The sequence below is a fragment of the Schistocerca nitens genome, chromosome 2, assembly GCF_023898315.1.
Source record: "Schistocerca nitens isolate TAMUIC-IGC-003100 chromosome 2, iqSchNite1.1, whole genome shotgun sequence".
NCBI classification, from domain to species: Eukaryota; Metazoa; Arthropoda; class Insecta; order Orthoptera; family Acrididae; genus Schistocerca; species Schistocerca nitens.
In genome coordinates, this window is record NC_064615.1 from 135,232,666 (window position 1) to 135,258,207 (window position 25,542).

The 25,542-nt window shown below is 40.6% G+C and overlaps 1 protein-coding gene across 1 annotated transcript in view; it reads left to right on the forward strand.

The window, feature by feature from the left end:
- The window catches only part of LOC126235827 (uncharacterized), a 59,032-nt gene extending 34,276 nt beyond the window's left edge, over positions 1-24,756 (forward strand). Inside the window, exons 2-5 of the mRNA XM_049944676.1 lie at positions 15,560-15,695; positions 17,734-17,992; positions 20,179-20,337; positions 22,922-24,756. Coding sequence (XP_049800633.1) covers positions 15,560-15,695; positions 17,734-17,992; positions 20,179-20,337; positions 22,922-22,972 — 605 coding nt within the window. The 3' untranslated portion in view covers positions 22,973-24,756. The remainder of the gene's footprint in view (positions 1-15,559; positions 15,696-17,733; positions 17,993-20,178; positions 20,338-22,921) is intronic.
- Positions 24,757-25,542: the final 786 nt, after the last annotated feature.

The following is a 25,542-nucleotide window of genomic DNA, read 5'->3' on the forward strand; positions in this document are numbered from 1 at the left end:
AATAGTCTGTAGCTGTAGCTTTGAGTTCATAGTTCATCGCATATCGTTGAGCATTAACAGCAAGAGCAGCCGCTATTTGCTTGCGGTCGCGCGAACGTCACGAGTGTTATCAGTTATTTTTTGTCGTTGCTAACCGGATACTATTGTGTGTGTGTGTGTGTGTGTGTGTGTGTGTGTGTGTGTGTGTGTGTGTACGCACTGATTCCGAACGAAGCTGTTCGTGACGTCGGAAATGAACTGGATAGCGCGGAACCATGTTCCAGGGTGTCTTCGTGGCCGGTGAAAGCGGCGCTGACCGATGTGCCCGTTACCAGTTACCGCCTGTTCGCTGTGTAGCGCCACGCTTGAACGTTTCGACACGTTCAAAAATTGTGAAACAATGTTGGGCGGGGCGCCTGCGCAACTGCTGCTAGCGAAGTTATCTAAGGGTGCGTGTGCACTTGCGAACATTCTCGCCAGCTGATCGCGTGCTGGTGCGGGCAAAAAACCTACGCAGAGCAGAGAACCTCGCCTAATCATTCTAAGAGCCACATAGTTCAGAGTTCGTAAGGTTTTCGAGCGTCTTTGAGCTCGCCGACAAAAAGTCAGTGTCTTGATATCGTTGAGTGCTCACTAGCTACACTCGAGCAGTTCATGCATTGAAGATTTTAGTGCACTGTGTACACGATTATTAAAAATTTGAAGTTTCTGCATAAACTGCTGTAAAAAAATGCTCCTTGTTGATATATTGAAATTATCATTAAATCCTATTTTAACATAGTAGAGATAGCAAAGGCGTAGGGCATCTACTCAGTGGCCAGTATTGACACTAGAAATGGTTTCGTTTAATATCTTCCGCCTCCTCAGCGGCTGACAAGAATAATTCAGCAGAAAGCGTTTGGAGACTTCACTCAATAGGAAAAACAGGCATCAGTTAAATATGCACCGTAATGTAATAGTCTCGGAATACGTGGAAATCTAATTCATACATTACCGTCTAATTTTCCTACGTCAGTATATCAAAACTTTAGACTGAAGAGTCATAGACCCTTCAGAGAAAGTTAATGAGCTGCGTCTAGAAACTGGCGATTTGGTATATTCCAGTAAACGTCGGGCTCCCACTGTGCGTCACTGTACATACCTTCGATTGCAACTACACTGTCGCAGCTACAACTTAAAATAGTCTGAATGTGGCTTTTAGGAAAGCATGTCTTGGTTCCGAGGCATATATTTGAACTGTAAACAGATATTCTCAGTCGGACATAACCGTAATTGATTCCATCTCGCTGTAGCAAGACATGAAAAATATTAGATTCGAAAATGCCTTGCTCTTAATTGGGTAGTTGGGCGAACAGTCAGCGAGCTTAATGAAAGTACTTGTCATATGTACTACTCCGATGATACAAAGGCAATCGTTCACCCTTTTTGCTCCTTGTGTGGAAACAAATTCCAGTATGCCGGAATTACCAGATGTAAATTGCAGTGGTTTGAATGGTGCGGTTAAAAGTAGTGAATGGTGTTACCGAAGCTTAAGCTAGTCTGATGCAGCGAACCAGGACAGAACGTTTTCGTTGCTCTGGTGACGCGGTCCATTACACCCACCGGTTGTGTACGGCTGTGCGGTTCCAGTGGAGCGCTCGCGACGCGGGCAGAGGCACGCAGCACAAGCTGTGGTGCGATCTTGCGCAACCAGCTGCCCCTCCCCCCTTTTCCCTGCCCCTCGCTTCCCCTTCAACGTTTCCCTCCTGTGTCGCCAGCAACACCAGACACACAGGATGACGCTCCGTCCTGCATAGCGTCGACGATTCAGTGCCTATCACCTGTCTCAACTCCACAAGTGGTTTTGAAGCGCGGTCTGGTATCTGTAACTCTTTCCTACTGTCAACGATCGAATATCCAACTGCCACGTCTAATTCTTTTTCCCATATGCACTAATTTATGTTGACCGATCGACAAATTTCGTAGCAACCTACACAAGTCCCGACTGACCGCACTCGGCTATTAGAGCACCGCCCTGTTCCACTTTCTTACGTTCATTGAGTGTATGCTCTGAGGACCCACTTGGTTTTGCACAGAAACAATAACAGGGCTCTGCCTTGGATCTTATGGATCTTAGAGGTAACAAGGCTAAAGAAAGCAAAGAGAAAGTAGTGGCTAATGCAAGGAAAAAAATTAACTCGCGCTGTTCCTTAAGCGGCTGGGAGCCCATGACTTTCGTAATTATCAGTGGATGATTCGTGCAGTTCGGAACGTCAGCAAATTGCACTTAACGCAAAAGATGTCATGATAGAGGTAGTAAGCTGCGAGGTTATGAGCTACAGTACTATTTCCAACCACTGGCAGAAGTTAAGACTACAAATTCAGTGCTATTGTATCCCCCACAATTATTCAGGAAAATGAATCCTGAAACCAGCAACAGGCCTGAGGAAATGTCATGAAAAAGCAAAATAGACGTTTGTGTAAAAGTTTTTAATTTATGTACTTGTAAGTTCAAGAAACGCCGTTTAAATTAGGACTAGTAAACATAGTGGTCGTGCTCATCTAATAAGCTCTAAAGTAAATGTACTATCCGCACACAATACTGAAAGGAAATGTTCGTATGACCGGAAAGAAAAAGACCAAAAATGAAACATTTAACAGCTGTTCGAACTGTAAAAAACTGTTTATAACAGAGAGCTTGAATATAGGCTGAACTTCAACACGTAAAACAATGAAAAAGCATTTTTATGAATTAACGTCCATCTAAAGTCTAAAACATTGTGGTTCGATGTGACTAACATTGTGATGGGGCAGACATCCCACCGGTAATAAATTTCTTCCCCCTCTTTTTTGCAGCAAATCGGGCGTAGCTTGTGCAACAGTAGCGAAGATTCGATTTCTCGGATGGAGTAAATTGTTTTGTAGGGGAGAAACACACTAGGTCTTAAATGAAGCCCAAGTGAAAGAAATGTAGTGTTGAGTCAGGGGAGGGAGGTGGCCATGCGATTAGCCCTTTACGACCAATCCACCAATCCATCGACCTGGGAAGCAATTATCGAGGTTGGGGAATGGGGACCGGTGCACTATGTAATCAAACTTGAGGTTGTTTGCTACAGATTCTGTAAGTTATCTCAATAAATTTCCATGTTTTTTAAATGAAAACGTCGCCATTGGATTGTATTGTTTAATTATGACACAGGTTTCGGTCTTTCGTGCCATTTTCAAGTGAGTTTGTCATTAACATATTGCAGGACGTAAATTCAACCACTAGAAAATGGCAAAAAGGCGGAAACCTGGTCATAATTGAAAAAGTCAAATTGCGGTGTGTTCATTTAAAAATTATTGTAAGATTGGTGCTCGGCAACATAATTTCTGTATCATTCCGAAGTTGTAAGTCCATTTTGATTCTCATTTGTATTAGAATAGCGTTTAATTCCGGAAGCGGTGGCAAAATTCGAACATCTGTCGGGAGGTTGGCACACCGGCTCTGCACACGGCACAGTTCATTAGGTGGAGAGCTTGGCTTCGGTCGGTCGAAACCCCCTACACACGTCCAATTTGTCTAAAGGCTTCAGATTTCAAGTCGGAGCCACTTTCCATAAAACCTTATTTTACAGACCAGTTTTATCTCCTGCCCAAGGAACTCAATACGAAGAGGTCGGGATGCATAGGTACGGGGGAGGGGGAGTCATGAGGGTCTTGATGCTTTCAAAACAAGCTTCTTTCAATATAAGCATTTTCCCATACATAAATTACCTTAGCCCCCAAGAACCATGGAGCAAGGTGGGGTGGGGTGGCTTCTCTGCCCCTACGATACAGTGCACCTGTTTTGACTCAATGGCCTCCGAATGAGAAATACCGCGGGCGTAAATCTGCCCCGTTCGGATCTCCAGGCGAACACTACTCGTGAGGTCATGAAGAATAGACCTAAGTGAAAATAAAAACGAAAAACCCTACACTAAGGGAAGAAACTCAAACAGCATACGCGCTGTTATAGCCATAGTTCCCAGCGGTTTCCACAATTGCAGTGCTTCGTCAAACACTAATGCCACGTAGATTTTATGTTCAGTAAATTGACAGTGTGTCCGTTGCTCTCAAAGATCTCACATTGACTCCTGTACGTCTCCATTTCGGGTATGTACTTTTGGAAGGATAGTTTTTCTGAATTAGAATTTCTTGAGCGTTACTGATGTCGATAAATCACTAGACCTATACATCAAAATACTGTATGTAAATTTATTAAACTTACATAGTACATGTATTGCACGTCAGTGGAGATCGTGACGGCAAGTGGAGAGGCGGAGGAGATGATAGTAACACTGAATCCTCTTCGGCCCTGAACAGATCTACAGCGCCGCAGGTGACTGAGCCTCGGTTCATAATTACGGATTGTTCGCTGTAAGAGGACTCGTCCCGGCGGCTATAGTCTTGCTACGGCAAATTACACTGTTCGATGCATTTACGTACTGTAAACGTAAAGTTAAGATATGCCATTGAGTCTGAAATAGTTTAAATTTGAGCTCTTAAGTATATGTACTACCCGCACACAATACCGAAAGGAAATGTTTGTATGACCTGAAAGAACAAGACCAAAAATCTTACCCTCTTCAGTCTTCGATCGAACAAACTATTCTCGCCACCTACCGCGCCAGTCTCAATACCAAATACTTATATACTTATATCAATACTGTGCTTCCATTTTGCTTTACAGTGTTCTCTGCATAACAAACATCCAGGAGAAAAGATAGTCCCTCAACATAGCACTCGCTCGTACATGTATGCCTTCACCTACATACTCCGCAAGTCACCATATGGTGCTTGCATTCTTTTCCGTTCGTGTAATTTGGCAGGATCATTAATAAAGGTAACTTAACTGGGTTGGCATTACGTGATATTTAGAAAGTTAAATTTGAACCACAAGAAAAAATCCTGAACCACATTGTTGGATAATACGAAAGAAGTCAGAATTAAAGAAAAAGCCCACCGCGGCGAACCATGTTTCAGGATTAAACTAAAAACGCAATTTTGTTTCAAGAAGGCGCGGCCCCTCTCTAGTTTATCGATAAGATACTACCGTTCAGAGAGATTCTAAAGTGAAAACAATCGGAAAAATGTCGATATCCTGCAACTTCGTCGCCAAGCCTAAAGTTGGATCTTGTTTCTCATGGCTGCATTAATGTTTCAGCTGTGGGCAATCACACTGACGGTCTAGTGACACATCAGTTTCTCCCGGCGTATGCAGTGTTCAGGTAACTTCAGGGAATGCACGGTAAAACTGATAAAATGACAGGGTGTGCACCTATCGAAATATCGGAGGTTGTCGGCTACTTCACCCAGTTGCATTTCTTTAAGTAACCTGAACACAAACGCACTAGTCAGTTCAAATACTGGAGCCGATGTATCGCACGGGTGCGACGGCCGTACCTTTTTTGCCCTCTTGCGCCTACGTGCGCTGCTGCTGCTTGCTAAGTGGGAGCAAACTGCGTGGTCACAACAGGCCGTTCACGTGACTGAGTGCAATATATATGGTTGAGCCCTAGACGCACTAGCTGCTGCATCTTAATCAGCCGCAGCGATGTTTATGGCGTGCAGAAGTGACTCGATCTGCTAATTCACGGACGCCACTTAAGATTCCCCAGACGGGACTTCTTTATAAGAGTACTTGTAATAAATGTGGACGCTGCATAAACTGCTTGCAGAACTATTGCGTCAACTAGTGGAAGAAAACCGGCAGCAAGCAACTTGGTGGAGTGCAGACGGATGACGACTTTGACAACCGCCGATATTTCGACAGGTGGATAGCCATTTTGGAGACCTCAAATTCCACAAGGATGACTTGTACAAAGGCAGTGTTCCGCAATAGCAACTTCATGTCCTCAAGGCTGGATCGTTAGTCTCTTACCGCGGACGAGGACAACCAGCGGTTGTGCTGAAGCAAGATTATACGCAAAAGATCGGTAGTTCACCAGCTGATGGAGCGAATAGCAGATGGTGCCGACCCGGCTACGTGAAGTCCTTTGGAACCACGTAAAGGAGTTAGTGGTGCATTCAGACACCGGTTCTATTTAACATTGTTGGAGAATGTTAAGAGAGAGGCTTTGAGGATGGACTAGTGGGAACCGGTTTGGAGGGCGAAGGATCAGTAACTTGAGGGCGAAGGATCAGTAACTTGAGGGCGAAGGATCAGTAACTTGAGGGCGAAGGATCAGTAACTTGAGGGCGAAGGATCAGTAACTTGAGGGCGAAGGATCAGTAACTTGAGGGCGAAGGATCAGTAACTTGAGGGCGAAGGATCAGTAACTTGAGGGCGAAGGATCAGTAACTTGAGGGCGAAGGATCAGTAACTTGAGGGCGAAGGATCAGTAACTTGAGGGCGAAGGATCAGTAACTTGAGGGCGAAGGATCAGTAACTTGAGGGCGAAGGATCAGTAACTTGAGGGCGAAGGATCAGTAACTTGAGGGCGAAGGATCAGTAACTTGAGGGCGAAGGATCAGTAACTTGAGGGCGAAGGATCAGTAACTTGAGGGCGAAGGATCAGTAACTTGAGGGCGAAGGATCAGTAACTTGAGGGCGAAGGATCAGTAACTTGAGGGCGAAGGATCAGTAACTTGAGGGCGAAGGATCAGTAACTTGAGGGCGAAGGATCAGTAACTTGAGGGCGAAGGATCAGTAACTTGAGGGCGAAGGATCAGTAACTTGAGGGCGAAGGATCAGTAACTTGAGGGCGAAGGATCAGTAACTTGAGGGCGAAGGATCAGTAACTTGAGGGCGAAGGATCAGTAACTTGAGGGCGAAGGATCAGTAACTTGAGGGCGAAGGATCAGTAACTTGAGGGCGAAGGATCAGTAACTTGAGGGCGAAGGATCAGTAACTTGAGGGCGAAGGATCAGTAACTTGAGGGCGAAGGATCAGTAACTTGAGGGCGAAGGATCAGTAACTTGAGGGCGAAGGATCAGTAACTTGAGGGCGAAGGATCAGTAACTTGAGGGCGAAGGATCAGTAACTTGAGGGCGAAGGATCAGTAACTTGAGGGCGAAGGATCAGTAACTTGAGGGCGAAGGATCAGTAACTTGAGGGCGAAGGATCAGTAACTTGAGGGCGAAGGATCAGTAACTTGAGGGCGAAGGATCAGTAACTTGAGGGCGAAGGATCAGTAACTTGAGGGCGAAGGATCAGTAACTTGAGGGCGAAGGATCAGTAACTTGAGGGCGAAGGATCAGTAACTTGAGGGCGAAGGATCAGTAACTTGAGGGCGAAGGATCAGTAACTTGAGGGCGAAGGATCAGTAACTTGAGGGCGAAGGATCAGTAACTTGAGGGCGAAGGATCAGTAACTTGAGGGCGAAGGATCAGTAACTTGAGGGCGAAGGATCAGTAACTTGAGGGCGAAGGATCAGTAACTTGAGGGCGAAGGATCAGTAACTTGAGGGCGAAGGATCAGTAACTTGAGGGCGAAGGATCAGTAACTTGAGGGCGAAGGATCAGTAACTTGAGGGCGAAGGATCAGTAACTTGAGGGCGAAGGATCAGTAACTTGAGGGCGAAGGATCAGTAACTTGAGGGCGAAGGATCAGTAACTTGAGGGCGAAGGATCAGTAACTTGAGGGCGAAGGATCAGTAACTTGAGGGCGAAGGATCAGTAACTTGAGGGCGAAGGATCAGTAACTTGAGGGCGAAGGATCAGTAACTTGAGGGCGAAGGATCAGTAACTTGAGGGCGAAGGATCAGTAACTTGAGGGCGAAGGATCAGTAACTTGAGGGCGAAGGATCAGTAACTTGAGGGCGAAGGATCAGTAACTTGAGGGCGAAGGATCAGTAACTTGAGGGCGAAGGATCAGTAACTTGAGGGCGAAGGATCAGTAACTTGAGGGCGAAGGATCAGTAACTTGAGGGCGAAGGATCAGTAACTTGAGGGCGAAGGATCAGTAACTTGAGGGCGAAGGATCAGTAACTTGAGGGCGAAGGATCAGTAACTTGAGGGCGAAGGATCAGTAACTTGAGGGCGAAGGATCAGTAACTTGAGGGCGAAGGATCAGTAACTTGAGGGCGAAGGATCAGTAACTTGAGGGCGAAGGATCAGTAACTTGAGGGCGAAGGATCAGTAACTTGAGGGCGAAGGATCAGTAACTTGTGATTCTTCACACAGTATGGCGTCATCAGCAAATCTTAAGTGGAAATAAATTACTGCATCGAGTTCAGAGAAAAGTGTAATGTCCATTAATAAAGAGGGATATAATTGACAGGCGAGTCGCTACCAGCTGGTGATATGCTATCAGAATATGAAGTTGGTCACTTCATCCGCCTGATGGCTCTACCCAGGCAATAAGCGTAAGATTGTTCTGGGTAGGGATGCTGCATTGACGCTGACAGTGATTCGGAAGACAAAGCCCTAAAGCGTCTTTCTAAATCGGGAGACCTGAAATCTCTGGTATTTCCAGTTTCCTTCTATGGCGTTGAAATGTGGACGGTAACTGAATCGGACATCAAAAGAAAGATATGTGGACGTAGGAAGTTGCTGAGAATATCATGGCTGGGCAAACGGATATAACAAAAAAAAATAGAACTTCTTGGCGTGAAGGTAAGAAAACGAGGTACTTGAAGCTATGGGCGAGAGGTCGTGAGTCGCGCTTGGGTATGTCAGCCGGTAGAGCACTTGCCCCCGTAAGGCAAACTCAGTTTTAATCTGCCAGGAAGTTTCATACCACCGCACATTCTGCTGCAGAGTGGAAATTCACTCTGGCAACAAAAAAAGAAACCTCAACCAACTCGGCGGAGAAGAGGTTGTCCTGTATTTGTTTCCAACGGATTCTGCAGGTCTTTAGTCCCATAATTCGACGACAGGATAACTCTAGAAAGATAATCGTCCCAGACAGTCGAAGGAGAAAGATTGCAGGGAAGACCACCTAGACGATGGATAGACTAAGGAGAAGACACAATTTCAGGACCAGCTGCAGAAGACCGGGAAAAATGGACAAACTGTTAAGAAATTGTCATGGGTTAGATTAGATTAGTTTTTCGTTCCATAGATCCGTGCTGAGGAGATCCTTGTGGGTGTGGAACATGTCATTTTTTAAGCTGAAATAACAATATTAATAGTAAGAATATATACATGTTTCTATTAAAATATTCGTCAATGGAGTAAGAGTAGTTGGCCACTAGTAAGTCTTTCAGGCTCCTTTTAAACTGATCTTTATTTGTAACTAAATTTTTATGTTTGCTTGCAAATTATTGAAGATGAGTGTTCCTGAGTAGTGGACCCATTTTTGAACTAAAGTGCTTTTAAGTCTTTGTGCAGATCATTTTTGTTCCTGGTATTGTATGTGTGAACTGAGCTGTTTGTGGGAAAGATATATTATTTAGGACAAATTTCATTAAGGAGCAAATATACTGAGAGGCAATGGTTAGTATACCCAGTTCTTTGAAGAGGTTTCTACATGACGTCCGTGAATTTACTCCACGTATAATACGTATTACACGCTTTTGCACTCTGAAAACTTTTGTTTAACTTGAAGAGTTACCCCAAAATATTATACCATATGACATTATGGAATGAAAGTAGGCAAAGTATGCAAGCTTTTTCATTTTTGTGTCTCCTATGTCTGCTAACATTCGAATTGCAAATACAGATTTGTTAAGGCGTTTCTGCAGTTCTGTGGTGTGTTCCTCCCAACTGAATTTATAAAGTTGTAATCCCAGGAATTTGACTGCCAACCTCTTCTATCTGCTCTTCATACTTTATGCATATGCTGGGTGGAAACCTCTTGCAGGTTCTCAATTGCATATAGTGAGTCTTTTCGAAGTTTAATGCCAGTGAGTTGGCTTTAAACCATTTATTAATATCCATGAAAATATCATTAGCAGATCTTTCTAGAACTACTCAACATACTATTTATTGCAATACTTGTCATCTGCAAACAAAACTCTGCTTCTGGCAGTGTGACTGATATCATTAATGTACACAAGAAAAAGCAATGGCCCTAAGACGGCTCCTTGTGGGACACCACATGTAATTTCTTCCCATTCTGATGACTGATGACAATTCACTAGTCCCTTGCACTGACACCCTTTGTTTCCTGTTAGCGAGGTATGACTTCAACCATTTTGCAGCACTGCCCGTGACACCATAGAATTCTAATTTATTTAAAACGATGTTGTGGTTCACCCAATCGAATGCCTTTGACAAATCACAGAAAATACCTGCTGCTTGTAACTTGTTATTTAATGAATTAAGTACATTTTCACTGTAGGTGTAAATAGCCTTCTCGATATCAGAACCCTTCAGAAATCCAAACTGTGTTCTTGATAGTTTTATTTGTGGCCAGATGGTTGAGAAGCTGCCTGTACATAACGTTTTTAAAAATTTTTGAGAATAAACACCAATTAAACTGTCAAAGGCAGAAAGGTTCAGAGGAAGACATGGGAACTTTGTTGCAAGATAGTATATCATACTTAACTCGAATTATGGTGTCACTCGTAGATGATTAGGGAAGGAAGGGGTGGATGGACGGGGTTTGCATATTGCAACACATCAGTTGGTACTCGTTTCCGAATTCTGCTTTCTAGTGCGCCCAGTCAGGGACTGGACGTACTGCACCAGCAGTCACCGGTCAGCCGGCCTTCCGCGAGCACTCAAGCGTGTCGGCCGTACCTGGTCGCGTGGTGCGCTGTTCGCTGGCTGCAGGTCACGCGCCACGTTGCCAGATTTGCGGCCACGGAACCTGTAGCGGGCAAAGCTGCGAGTGTCGGGCCTGGAGGGGGGAGGGAAAGACAACACCAGCCGCACTGATTCGCCAAGGGCGCCAGGAATGCCGCCGCGCGAAGCTCGAGATTCACGCCTCTAGCGGCCACAGCTAGAGACTGGCCGGCGCAACCGCTACACGTCGGAGTGTACTCCCGTTCACTTCTAACGCAGGATGTGGCGGCAATGTAATTTTGCGCAACGGTCAGTCGCGTCAGTTATTTGTCGGTATTTATTGAGGCAGCCGTGCATTTAAATCTACATCCATACTGTGCAAACCACCGCGAAGTGCATGGCAGACGGTACGTCCCAGTGTACCAGCTATTTGGGTTTCTTCCCGTTAAACTCGCGTATGGAGCGCCGGAAGAATTACTCGAATGCTGCTGTGCGTTCTGCAGTTACAATAATGTCCTCACGACCCCTCCTGCGAGCGGTACGTAAGGGGTTGAAATATATTCGTAGAATCGTCATTTAAAGCCGTTTCCTGAAACTTTTAGTAGACTTCCTTGGGATAATTTCCGTATACCTTCGAATCTGCCACTTAAGATTTTTCAGCACCACTATAACTTAACCCATGGGTCAAATAAACAAGTTGCCATTCGTGCTGTTACATTAAATATCCTTCACTAGCCCTATCTGGTATGGGTCCCACACTCCAGCAATATTTCAGAGTGGGCCACACGAGTGATGTGTAAGTAGTCTCCTTCGTAGACTGATTTGCATTTCCACATTACCAATAAACTGAAGTCTGTCCCCTGCTCTATCCACAGCAGTCTGTGGTCATGCCATTTCATATCCCGACAATGATAAACCCAGGTACTTGTCAGAGTTAGCAGATTCCAACTGTGAATCATTAATACAATTGTAGGATACTAAGTTTTTCGTTTTGTGAACTGCACAGTTACCAGTCTTTGCAGTACTTTCAAATCTTACCAAGATTAGATAAAATATTTATGCAGCTTCTTCCAGACAGTATTTGACTATAGATAACTGCATCATCTGCAAAGTCATTTACTATTAACACTGTCTGTGAGCTCATTAATATAAAACATGAACAACAAGGAGCCCAATATCTGAAGTTATTTCATCTGACAGTGACTGTGCATCGGAGAACATGCTGCATCCTCCCTCTCAAGACTGTGACAAATTTGATTCCCCATGTGGTGCAACTTTCGACAATAAGTGTAGGTGTGGTACTAAAATGTTTCCCGTATGTTAATAAATACTTAATCTGACTACCTTCATGGAAAGCTTCCAGTATGTCATGTGACAAGTGAGAGTGGGGTTTCAAACAATAGATGTTCTCAGAATCAATGCTGGTTGGCATGGAGGAGCTCATTCTGTTAGATCAGTTTCAAAGTAGCTACAAAACATTAAACCAATAAATTTTGAAACATTAAAAACGATAAACAAAATGGTTTAAAAAATAGTTGTTGGTATCTGTTTGAAAAGATCACTTCAGAACCATTTATCAAATACCGCTCACAAGAAACATTGATGGCCTATGGTAGTATATACTCAATTCTGTTAGTTACCATTACAGCAGGGGAGCACAGTAACAAATCTCTGAAACGAACACGTGCAGGATTGCAGATTTTTTGGGTAGGAATGTGGGCAGGTGGGATGTTGATGCTCGGTTTCTTTGTGAGCTGGGAACATAAAGTAAAAAGTTTATTTAGCCTGGACCAGTGGCCACTTGTGTAGCCATCTGAACATCTTACTGTGGCTGTGTTATGGTAATCTGAGGTTTGGACAATGACCCGGAACTGGTGCCCAGCCATATTGTGATCTTATGTGCTGAAACAGCCACCCTTGAACAAACTGGAGTGAGACTTGTGGCTCAAATGTCCACCAGTGTATTGGACATTGGTCTAAGATAAGTTTGAACTGTTTCCAAAACTCCAGATTCATTTGGATTTCACAAGTAAAAAAGTTGAGCTGGGATTTTTGAAGTGATGCTTCTGTACTTCAGAATTGTGCAAATTGGTTCAAATTTTGTAGGAAGTGTTAGTGGTTGTCCTGTTTTGTGAAAGCTTCGTCTGTTGCCACAACATAAGCAACACGGTTCAAAAGACAATAAAAAGACTATACTGGATCTGTCATTGCCAGAGTCAAAAATCTAGATCAGGTGCGAAGGTATGACAGTCTGTCAAAATTATGATAGTAGTAAAGTTGTGAAACATGAAAAAATGCTATCACTACACACAAAAGTTGACTATCCCCTGGGCAGATGTAAAAGAAGGTAACTAGCTTTTTCACTTACCTGGAAGCTTCAGACATAAAGTTAAAACATCTCAACATTCATGCTTTTTTGGGTGTGAAATGTTCTTCCATAACATAGTGAGTTCTTAGACCCACCCTGTTAAATGTACTGATTTGTCTGAGAACATATGCAAGTTTCTGGACTTCTAGAGTGGGATGCATCTAAAATAGGAAGTATCAATCCATGTTTCATATTACTTTGTGATGATGCAATGTGTTAATTACATGACACGGGTACTAATACTAACCATTAATAACAAAGTTAATATGCTCTGATTTAAATGCCTTTGAAGCTACCATATAAGGTTGAAAGCTATTTCCCTTCTTTTACATTCGTAACTTTGCCAAGGATATGTTTGCCTTTCTTTGTGCTACAATAAGTGTTCCTCATTTGGTTTTAAAATATTGATAAAGTGTGTGGGTCCTGTAGTAAACAGGGTTGAGGAGGAAATTGAACATACACAAAGAGCAACATAAATGGAGAGTTTTTTAACTCCAGAGACATTTAGACAATATAACTCACACACTTGCAGATAGAGGTAAAAATTAGCATCTGTAAGGCAGCTGAAGTGAAACACCCAGTGTAAAGTGGAGATTAATAAATAACCTTAAAGCCCCTTGCAGCTACTTGATTTGTTCATCCTTGTTAGCTTGTCTCCAGCCATTCTATCACTGAAACGGCAAAGAAATTTTATCATTGTGATTACTGCTGACACAAGCTTCCTAACTAAAAAGAAATGCCAGTGTTCCTTGACACCCAATGCCCTACAAAACACTAGAAACCTATCTGCAGTGTCTTTGTAGAGTAAGGACAGGAAAGTCCATTGACTCAAATTGTGTAGGGTTGTTAGCCTGCCACTTCCTGTGTTCTTTTAAAAGAACAGACTAAAAGAGGACTGGCTGGGACCCTCTCCCCTCTGCTGCCGTACACTACAGCAGCAATACACACTTTGCTACTCCTAACATTCTCTTCAGTTTTTTACAGGAAATCCTTTGAAATTGCACACATCTCTGGGCCCACTGAGTGCTGCTGAATATAGCAGCCTTGTTCAAACAATAAATGCCTTACTTTCTCTCAAGTTTCTTAAATGCTGTAGCCATTGTACTGCAAGGGCCACCCTTGGCTGTGGCATGATAGTGTCAAGATGTAGCAGCTTGTAGCTCTTGTAAAACACTGGACAATATGTGTGGTTTAACAATATGCACAAACTTCAGTGCTGTTTAATTCAGAGTTAAGATGGATATGTGTTAAACCACCCCCTTACTTTTCCCTGTTATTAGTTGCTAACTGTTTATTAGTACAGTTGTGCCTTATTCCAGCAGAGGTCTGGTGTTCCAGGTAGCAGCAGGCTGTGTGTTCGAATCGCCAGAATTGGTTGGGTTGGTAACAGACTAGTATCTGATGCAACTTGTCCACCTTTTCCTAATGTAATGGCTGTTTTATAGGAGATTAACATTTCTGTTATCCAGTCCATCACAGCAAAAATTATTAATTACTCTGATATAAAGTTGGTTTTCTCCATTTTTGTAATGGGTTATAATAAAAATCAAACTACTACTGAGCTATACTCATTCTCATCATTCAGAACTCACTTTTATGTAGGTGGGGACTGGTGTCGATTTGCTTTATGGATGGTAGTAATTCCTGAGTTTGTCGATAAACCTAACATCTTTAATGATTGGTTTAGAAGTTCCTGCATTAGGAAAAGGACTACTGGTACAAACATCTTTATTACTACTGGTGATATTTGGCTAGGTGTTTGTCTCTGCATTCTGCATGAGACATGGGGCATCTAAATCTTGTATTCCAAATGTCAATTGTAACCAGTGAAGGTTCTCAACACAAGCAATCTTCCACACTGCTATTAACATAAATCTGGACATGCTCAGACTTTAGCTCTCAGCATAGTGCATCACCTATTGCATAGGTGGGTGTTATAAACCAGAAATACACTATTTCAAAATTAGATCATTCTAGTCTAAAATGACTATCCAAATTTAAGCTTTGTCACTCCCAACATCAGTTCAGCAGGATTTTCCCATTTTCAAAGGGACCCATCCAACGCTCTTTCCAGTTCTGGTTCCAAGATAGCTTTGCTAGATGTGTAATGATCTCAAGGTAAGCAGAGCCAGTTGTAAGTGCTGTTAGTGTCTGGGACAGCCTGGAACAGGAGGGGTGAATGTTTTAACCTAAACTGGATAACTGGAGACACGTCTCTTAATCGAGTAAAGATCCAGCATTCATACAGAGATGCAAATCACCATTTTGTGTCCTTCCTCTCCTCAAGCTTTTGGTAACTGTAAGACCACATTTGCATTTCACAATTTATTTCTAGGTTAACTTAACTCTGAGAATGATGTGCTCATAACATTTATTTCAAATTTTGTACTTGAGTAGGCCACAAGTAGTCAACAATGAGAAAGGAAGTCTTTAATAAAACCTTAGAAAATAATTATGAAGTAAACTAGATTGTGCTAAGTTTCAAAATATACAGTAAATCTGGCTGTGTACCTACATTATATGAACATTTTACAGCACTTGCTAATCTATATAATAACAATCACTTGAATGGGAAACTAATAAGCTAATTTTTTGTTACAGATTACAGGCGAAATTATTTCAATCGTTTTGCTGCACAGCTGTTTGCAGATCCATTTGACAGCAACAGAAAGAAGGCTAGACAGCCACAGAAACCAAAGACAATGCCACTGCACAATTCTCAAATGGATCTTTGCAGGTAAAGTTTCATAAAATTAGTTTTGCTGACATTAACTATGTTGCAAAGTATAATACAAACAAAGGCTTTGTAGTATTTTGCTCAGGACTGAAAATATTTGATATTTGTGACGAAATTAACAGCTTGTTGATAGTTTTAGTGTAATTGTATATTAAAAAAGATCTGTAACTCTAATTCAGGTAACAGACCTGTAAAGAAACTTCTGTATGTCTCTGGTAACTTTGACGACTCATAAATTTTTCTTATTACTCTTCTTAACACTGTTTACACACGACTCTTAACCAGCTTTTGAGACTATGGGATCACTGCAGAATATTTTTACTCTTTTTCATCAGTGCAAATTATTCAAAGACAACCTCCAGTAACTAATTTGTGTAAAGTTGCTAAAGGGCTGTGTTTACAACTAAAATTTGTAGTGAGTTACATGCATGGAGATCAAAAATTAATTTATGCATTAATTGCTCTTCATATTGCTTGTTCGAATTTAACACCTTCTTCATAGTCTATCAATATTTTTGGTAGTTAACACTGCTCTAGTAGTAAACACTTCTTACTTTTTCATTTCCTAAGCTAATTTCCAAAGCACAGCCTTGTTAGATTTCACAACTTTCCATTTCTTCATTTTTTGTTCATTATACAGGGTGTCCCACTTAAACCTCCCCAATTTCAAAGACCCAGGAAAAACTGCAATAGATAAGACAATGAAAAATGCACCACATTATAGAGCATATCAAGAGTTTATTTATCATAAATACACACCTACATGTGAAACATCTGTAGCACGAAAAATATTGAGTCTATATTCAATTTCTTGCCAAGTTCTTTGTAACATTTCCACTGTTATTGTTGCAATTGCATTAGTGATATGTTGTAATGTAAGAATATAGTCCATTTTGGTCACACACGTGGTCCTTCACAAATTCCCATATGAAGAAATCAAGAGGTGGAAAGTCGGGTGAACATGGTGGCCAGGCAATGGGTTCTCTGTGTCCGAACCAACAATCAGCAAATTTCCTCTCCAGAAACTTGCGAACAGCTGTTGACCAATGCAGTGGAGCTCCATATCTTGTTGGAAAATGTTGGATTGCAAGTCTTCCATCAGAGGGTAGAAAACTGCTAAAACATGGCCAGATACTGACCCATTGCAAAGAATTGTCCAACAATCCTGTTGTGCATTACCTCCACCACACATTTAGTTTAGGGCTATAACAAACATGTTCAATGACAACATGCAGATTTTGCTAACCCCAAATCTGCAAGTTTAGCGTATTAACCCTTCCTGATAGATGAGAGGTTCCCTCATCGAAGAATAAACATCTTTCCAGGAAACTGGCACCCATATAAATACACTGCAGCATATCCGCAGCAAACTGTTGCCGGTGTGGTTTGTCCTTCAGCGTCAGATGTTGCAGAATTTGCACTTCGTAAGCGCACATATGAAGATGCTGGTGAACTAAACGATGCAATGTTGATAAAGGTACATAAAGGTACATAACGGTACATAAAGTTGCCTAGATGCTTGACGAATTGACTTATGTGGGCTGAGAAACATTTCTGTGATGCCTTCCACTGTCTCTTCTGAAACTCCCTAACGTGCCCTGCCAGAAACTTCCTATACCATTCCTTAATTGTTTTCACATCAGATGGATCACATTCATACACACAACAATAATTTATTTGCACAGTAATCAGGGATTTTGTTTCTGTGAACCACACTACTGCTTGCATGTGCTGCTGTTGAGTAGCCATTGTCACTTCATGTGACCATGCTGCACTCTCGTGGTGATACTTGGCACTTCTGATGTGAGAATATAGTCTTAGAAATGCTCTACAATGTGTTGCATTTTTCATTCATATCTGCTGTGGTTTTCCTCCCCTGGGTCCTTGAAATTGGGAGGTTTCAGTGGGATAGCCTGTGTAACTCCTTTAGACACTGCCCGTGCCACCAGCAATCCATCAGTTATATTTTTCCTGCTCTATAATACCCTTTCGAAATTTCTGAATAAAATGTTTTTACATGTATCTGCTTCCTTTTCAGGGACATGCGCAGCTTAAGTATTTCGGACGTCAGTGCTGCAGATTTGAGTTTCTCAGAGAAAGGAGACTGGGATGGAGAAGATGGACTAGCAATGCAAATACTGACAGCAACATGGTTCGATGATTTATCATATAATGACGATAGTGGCTGTGGCAGCAGCCGAAGCAGCAGCATCAGCAGTGGTTGCCGTACAAACTCGTGGGAGTCTTTATCAGCTATATTCGCTCCTCCAGCCCCAAAATTTTCTTTTGAGTTGCCGGTAAGTTAACTTGCTTACCCCCACACCCTCCCATGATACCTTCTGTACAGGTGTACATAGTCTAGGAACACTGTTGCACAAGAACATAAACATTGTACATGTCATACATATTGCATTTTGAAGAGAGACTCTTAAAGTTCTTTTTACAAACATTCGCTACACGAACCAGCAGCGTCAATACAGTAACTGAGTTCTGGCCGTACCCGTTCCAGCGTGGCATTGTTGAATGGCAGTCACTTCCATTATTTTCTCCCAGATCTGCTAAATCACGTGGCAGAGGTGGTATATACACAATATATTTGTCCCCCCCCACATAAGTCACAGAGAGTGAGATCTGGTGATTGGGGAAGCCATTTCACGAAACAGCTGTCCCCTTCTGTAGCACAGCCAATCCATCGAGCTGGGTGTTCAGGTACCCACGTACTTCACAATGAAAATGGAGTGGAGCCAAATCTTGCTGAAATATGAACAGTCTGATTGCATTTGAGGCATCAGCCATTGCTCCAACATGTCACAGTAGGAATATCCAGTGTTAGTGCTCTCAGCGAAGAAGAATGGCCTGTACAGTTCTCAATGTGACGAGGCACAAGACATTTACCTTTGGGAATCGTGCTCAAATTAAATGCATTCGTGTGGATGCTTTGTACCCCAGATTCGACAATTATGCCTATTCACTTTCCCATTAGTGTGGAAAGTGGCTTTGTCACTAAAAATTAAGTGATCAACAATGCTACCCCATCCTTATTCAAATGTTGCTACTGCAAACAAAACTCAAATGCTTGTCTTTGTCACGGTCGTGGAGCTTCCGCACTAGCTCAAATTTGAATGGTTTCGTAAACAGCTTGTCGCAGGACTTCACGTGCTGTCATCGGAGCCATTTAGATTTCGTGGGATGCAAGACGCTCAAATTTCTTTTGACTCCATACGAATGTGTCATACCTGCTCCACATTCACTTTAATCACACTGGGATGTCTGCTTCTCTTTGCTGGCCACAAGAAACCCATTGCAACAAATTTGTTGTCAGTGGTAAATGGCCTTCCTTGTTGGTGGCTTCTTACCATACTTAGTTCTAAACACCAGTTGAACAGCTGTAGCACACTTGTTTTAGTCGAACTCCAACATGGAGAAAGCTCATGCTGCACTTGAACTCACCACGTTTGTAAGAAGTGGTGACGTATTGGCAAATTACTAAACTATGCTGTGGTGGTATACATGGGAAAAAAAGAAACTTTCAGGGTTTCTTTTCAATGGCATGAATAATATCTGTAAAATGTTTGGTTCTTGTGCAATAAAGGAGTTTTCCTGGACTTTCTGTACACCCTGTATTTATATTATATCACAAATAAGTTCTAAGTGTAATAATTGGCTACAGTAAAGTTGTATGTTCCTTGGTCAAAGTGTGGCTGTTAAATGTTAGTCAGTAAGAGTGAAAAACTACAGAAGCTAATGAACTGCAAAAATACTTGACAGTGCAATCCAGATACAAAGACAATCCTCAATTAAGATTATAACAGCAGTTTGTGAATATATAGAAATTATTGCTTCAGCAATTCCCAGAGAAATTGCCTCCTTTCACACTACCTTGTATAGTTCAAACTGCCTTCAGCTGTTAAAGGAGTCAAAATTGTAAGTCTCAAATGTCCAAATTCTTTCTCCGTATTTTCTTTTTCTCTTCAGTGTGTGATTGAAAGAGCTAAATTCTGTGCACTTTCTTTGATGTTCATCAGTAAATTTTTAAAGTGTCAGCAGGACGAGTTACTGCAGAATAAGGAAATTTAAATCTGGAAAAGTTCTTGGCTATAATACACAATGTAGAAATAAGTGTAAAAGTTCAAGAAAAATTTCCTATGGTCTGTGATAGGATTTTCAGATCTTATCCAGATGTCACTTCATTTTAGTGAAAACTGGTATTTATTTTGAATTAAGTTACTACATTTTCTATAATTGGGTTATGCCATGTGGAAATTAGTTCAGTAAGACAGCAGTGATGAAACTTGGTTACACTCTTGCCTTAACATTAGAGAAAGTGAGAAATTAGGCAGGGAAAGAAATGGAGGGGAAAGTGATTCTAGAATGATAAAACTATAACATAAAACTGAAGTTCAAAGTGTCTGTAAAGAAAGTTTCATGTTTGTACTTGAATTGGTGAATAAGCAAATTTTTAAAAACATACTTGTTTTTACAGGAACCCTCTCAAGGACTGGACATAAAAATTGACCTGGGTACTTCTATCCAGGATTTTCAGACTGCAGTGTTACCATATGGAAACATTGATATGTACATGCAGAATCGTTCACAATACCACCGACTTGCCCAGGCTGATGACAAAGAAGAGTTTAAACAGGTATGGTACAAAACAGCTATAATGGTTGATTGCATTGCTCCTGACACATTCCCATATTGATGCTTAAATGTGAACATTAATAAGATTTATTTTTACAAAATCCTAACATTAATAACTGGCCGCAGGTTAATAACGTGAAAGTGCATTCCGTGTAATGGAGAAAGTGTTGCCACAGTATTTACACTTGCTGATGAAGTCTTAAACGGCATATAAAATATTCTGATGACAAAATGAACGTAGAAGACTTGGTCAGATGTCAGTGTAACTTGTGCACATACATCCCATTTGTGGGTATGTTAGTCATAATTTCCTGTGACTGATAGATCAAATGGCATTACTGTTAATGCTCATTACTGGGCCTGGTTGAGTGTATGAGGACCATAAACAGCACCATGTGTAGAGAGATCACTGTGAGAACAAGGGTGGAGCATATTTGGAGTGAGTTAGCAGGACAAGAGTGTAACAGGGGCTACATAGTCCCCATTTGGCTGGCAGATCAAATTGTGCAGTATGGAGATTTGTGGGTTGTTCAGACGTGATGGTGACCAACTTCTGAATAGCATTGGGACCCAAGGGCAAGCATACTCAAAGTTCAGGTTGACCATGTCTGATCCAAGGGAGGATTAATGTATGTGCAACAAGCATATTGTAACCTTCACACCTGTGCATGTGCTCAGAAAAAGTAATGTACATTCTGCAGCAGTCACCTTGCACAAATGTTCAGTCAGCAACCAAAGTAAGGAATTACTGTCCCATTTGTAGTGAGTCTTTAATGCAGTGCTGCAAAAAGCTGTATAGAGTGACTGGGAAGCATGTAGTGTATTGTAGCAATTGTAGTTCTGGACTACCTGGGATGACAGTGACCTGGGGACATCACCTATTTTGGAGAGTCTGTGGTTAGTCCTAGTATCATTGTGTGGGAACCATTGAATTGAGCTCAGGTCATGATTGGTTGTGATTGAGGGATTCCTGATGGCACAATAAGTCACTGATACCCTGCATCCCCATGTGTTATTTTTTGGGTGAAGTATTACATTGCAAAACTTAAACAAGACACTGCTCCTCCACACATGGCACCCCTCTATGAACTGTCAGCACTACAGTGAAGCACTCCAATGGCCAGCAAGATCTACAGATCTGTCTCCAATAAAAAATCTGTGGAACTGGCTTGCACATTAATATGCCCCAGAGCTAATAATATGCCCCAGAGCTAATATGTGGGATATTGAGAACCAGTTCCAGTAATTCAGAGCCAGCTTGCTTTTGTAAAATATGCTGCCTGCCTAGGCTCCAGTGAAAAGATATACCCCAGCTTAGTTATTTTGCAAATATGGTCTCCTTTACCTGGATAAAATCAGTTCAAATGTACCCTCTGCCCTTCCTTGAATATAATACTTTAGTTTACATAAATAACATAATTACTGGTTCAATTTCTTTGAACTTGGTTCTACATAGAGTAAAACATATGCAATGATGGTAGATGCTTTTTGTAGACTAATCAATATTGTCAGTTTATTAAATTTCACCATTATCTTATTATTCAATGAAACAGATTTATCTGGAGTGAAATACAGTAAGAATGTACTTCTGCTTCTTTCCAAAAACATTATCATAAGCCTTTACATAATTTGCATAGCACCATATTTTTTAAATAAGTTTCTGTTCTGATCTTCAAAAACAGTACTGCTTGATGATTTCCCTCTTCAAACAATGTGTACTTGCTTACTTCCAGTATATAAATTTGTTGGTTGTTCTAAAGTATAAAATTCTGACAGGACTCAAAACTGTAAAGAGTGAGACAGGGATCAAAATTACATGAGAATAACTTATTTGGTAATCTGTCAATTGTGGTAACATTTGAGCCACCTGAAGCAATTCTTAATATGCTAGATGAACTTACAGCTCGTAGAAAAATCACTTAAAAAAAAATTGAATAGGAAATACAGTGAATTCAAGAGGAAAGTAATGAATACAAGAGAGAGAATACATGTAAATGACAGGAATGATTTTGAGAAGAATTAAATGTTTTGTTCCAATATAGTGTCCCAGGAGGAGTGGTAAATACTTAGGGGAAATAACAGGAATGATCATTTGAAGCAGTCTAGCAAAGTGTCTAAAATGCATACCTTAGGAGCTATGAGTACTGTCATATCTGCTGCTATGAAGCATGTCACTTCCTCTGAAAAAGTTCATAGCTTTTACAGTATGCATTTTAAGGCCCACATTCACTATTTCTTTTGCTTTCAATGACAATTGCTGTAATGTCCCAGAACATTAACCATTCCTTCTGAGACAATCTGCATGAAAACAAGAAGTTTACATGAACTGTGAAAGTTTTGTACTGTTCGGTTAGTAACATGAAATCATCCTTGAAGTGTTTCATCTTTTGGCTGGAAAGTTAGCAGTTCACTGTACTAAAGTGTTTACTGTAATTCTGTTGCATGTAACTGTAAACTTATTATTTGGACTGTCTTATTAAAAGTAGTCTTCAATTCAAGAAGCAAATTAAAAAAATCTTAAATTATAAAAACTAGTCATTTAAATTTTAAAAAAGTGGTGTTAACTCAGAAAATTTTCTTTTCAGGTGAAGTGTTCCTGCTGCGACTTCATGTACACTGTGCCAGTTGATCAGTAGAAAATGCCGAGTGATTGTTAAATGTGATTTCTGAGGCTGTGAGCTTGGTGTTGTAGTCTCCGCATTAAATTTTGCAGTGTTGTGAACGGACTAGTTTATAGTACAAATTGTATTTGTAAGGTGATTCAAAGAAAGAAATAATCACTGTTTTATGTGACAGATTTTATAGTTTAAAATTGAAAGGTATTTTTGTTACCAGTATTAAAACTAAATTTTCTTGTGCTGATTGTGTGATGCAGCCTGCAAAAATTAGAAATCAGTGATTCAGTAATGGAAGAACAATCAGTAGTGTAGCTTTAGTTTTGTGGATTACAATCTGGAAGTATCAATTCATATGGTGCCAAAATCTTCCAAACTGTCTAGTGTCCACAATATTTGTGCTTTCAGTAACTCTTAAAATGCATTGTGTTCAGAGTTTGTGTTATTTTAAATGTCATATGTTTATTATTCATACATACCACAATCATTAAAGCAATTCCAGCTTTGTGAATTCATGTCATGTATGAAATTGCTGCATAGACTACCTGATATTCGTCTATTTTCATAGTGTGCCAAATAAAAAGGAAATAGGTTTTGGTATTATCAAACACTGACTGATAGTTGATAATTTCATTTAGTCTTTGCAGCGAGTACTATAGTATTTAGTGAAATGCTTGAGGTGCAGTGCAATGATATTGCTTGTAATACTTTCCAGAAACATATGAAGAGTGTCATGAAAGGTGTTTCTGAGTCTTAAGTCTCAGATCATAACCACTGGAGTACTGATTTCCAAAAAGACTTAATACAAAATGACATCATTAATTTTGTGTTGTTCCTATTTATATCATTGATGACCTAACTTTTACAAAGTTGTTAAAGTCTGAATCTCTGTCACTCAGATTTGTGGTTTTTGTTCAGTTCTATAGTCACAATTTTAGTTTGTTTTATAATAGCAAAAATTTGCAAGCAGTTCTTGCAAGATATTTGCATTGTGCAATACCAAACAACCTAGTATTACATACATTCCTGTTTTTTGTTCAGTGTATAGCTTTATTTTAGAATGGATTGTTTTTAGTGCCTGTATTATTACATAATGTATAACAATCAAATGGATTTGGGGCATTTGAGGGGTTGTGATGACCAGTTTCCAAACAAGAGCAAATATTTTTCATTAATGCAGGATGCTCTGGCATTGTGTAATAAATAAGGTACTATAGTTTTATCCACTATGCTCAACAGCTCTGTGATATAATTTATATAAATGTTAAACATTCACAGACATGACATGTTACGGCTTTGCAGTTCATTGCACTTAGAACACAGGAAAAAATGCAAGTCTGTGGAAATACTCATATCTTGCCATAATTTGATCTTTCACCTTAAGGATAAAGTTGAAGTTGACTCAGTGAAGAAACTTCTGTTGTGTGGCTTTACCGTATCTATTCAAAATCAGATCTGAAATGCCAAATAATAATACTTGCATTTTCTTCTGATGTAATTTTTCCATATGACATTTCTGTTCTGTTTTATCCACTGTTGAAGAGTTAACTGTTAAATGTGTAGTTAGTGGAATGTCATAGGGAATCTCATTGTCTCTAAATTTGTAAATGATCTCATGATGAAAACAAATTTTTAATTCAAAACCACAAGATGAAATTTGACAAAAGGAATATTTTTCTACAAATTTAGTCTTAACGGATGTTTATGGCATCTACCTTTGTCATATGGACATGACTGAAGAGTTACTCTGTAGTATTATGTGTGAAGTAAATTTTATAAATATTTGTAATTGAATACTTGCTTAATAAAGGTATAAATGGAAATGATTGTGCAGTTAGTTGACATATTACCAAGTATCACTGTCCTGAATTGAATTTCCAGTTCCATCTACTGTACCTGCAATACTTACTCCACATAAGACTGCGTAGTTGCAGATGTTTCTACCTACTGCAAAATGTCTATTTCTTAACAACGAAACACACCATACAGTCACTATGCCCACATAATGTAAAATAAGTTACAAATGAAAAGCCATTCATACTGCTCACATCATGTCACTGTTTGCAACAATAGTGTGTATGTATTAAGTTTTCAATAAATTATTGGTGACTGGGCATCCTGGAACTGATACCAGTTGTAAAAGATTGACATACCAAAGTAAAATTCATCAGCTTAAAAAAAAGTATATTATACATTTGTTTCCTACATTCAGAGCTCTTAGTGCAAAGCAGATTCTCATCCTCCAGAGACCTATCATTTCAAATGTTTCCCAATTTTTTTTGTGGTAAAAGTGACTTTCCACTTCACTGCCTTCATCAGTTCTGCTTGTGGTCTGAGGTATTTGGGAGTCCAAGTCAGTGAACATTGTCTATTTGTGGTAAGGTTTCACCTTCGTCAAGAAGGGCTAAACCATTTGAACACTGATAGGTAAGACTTTCATTTTTTTTGTCATGTCATTTAACTTCTTTCTGATTATCTGCTCTTCACATGCACTGCCAGCTCATTGTGCATTAATCTCATCACAAGCTTCAGTTTGGATGTGACACCTTGAGCACTGGCTGCACAATTTGAGGCATGTGTTGCATGATCAG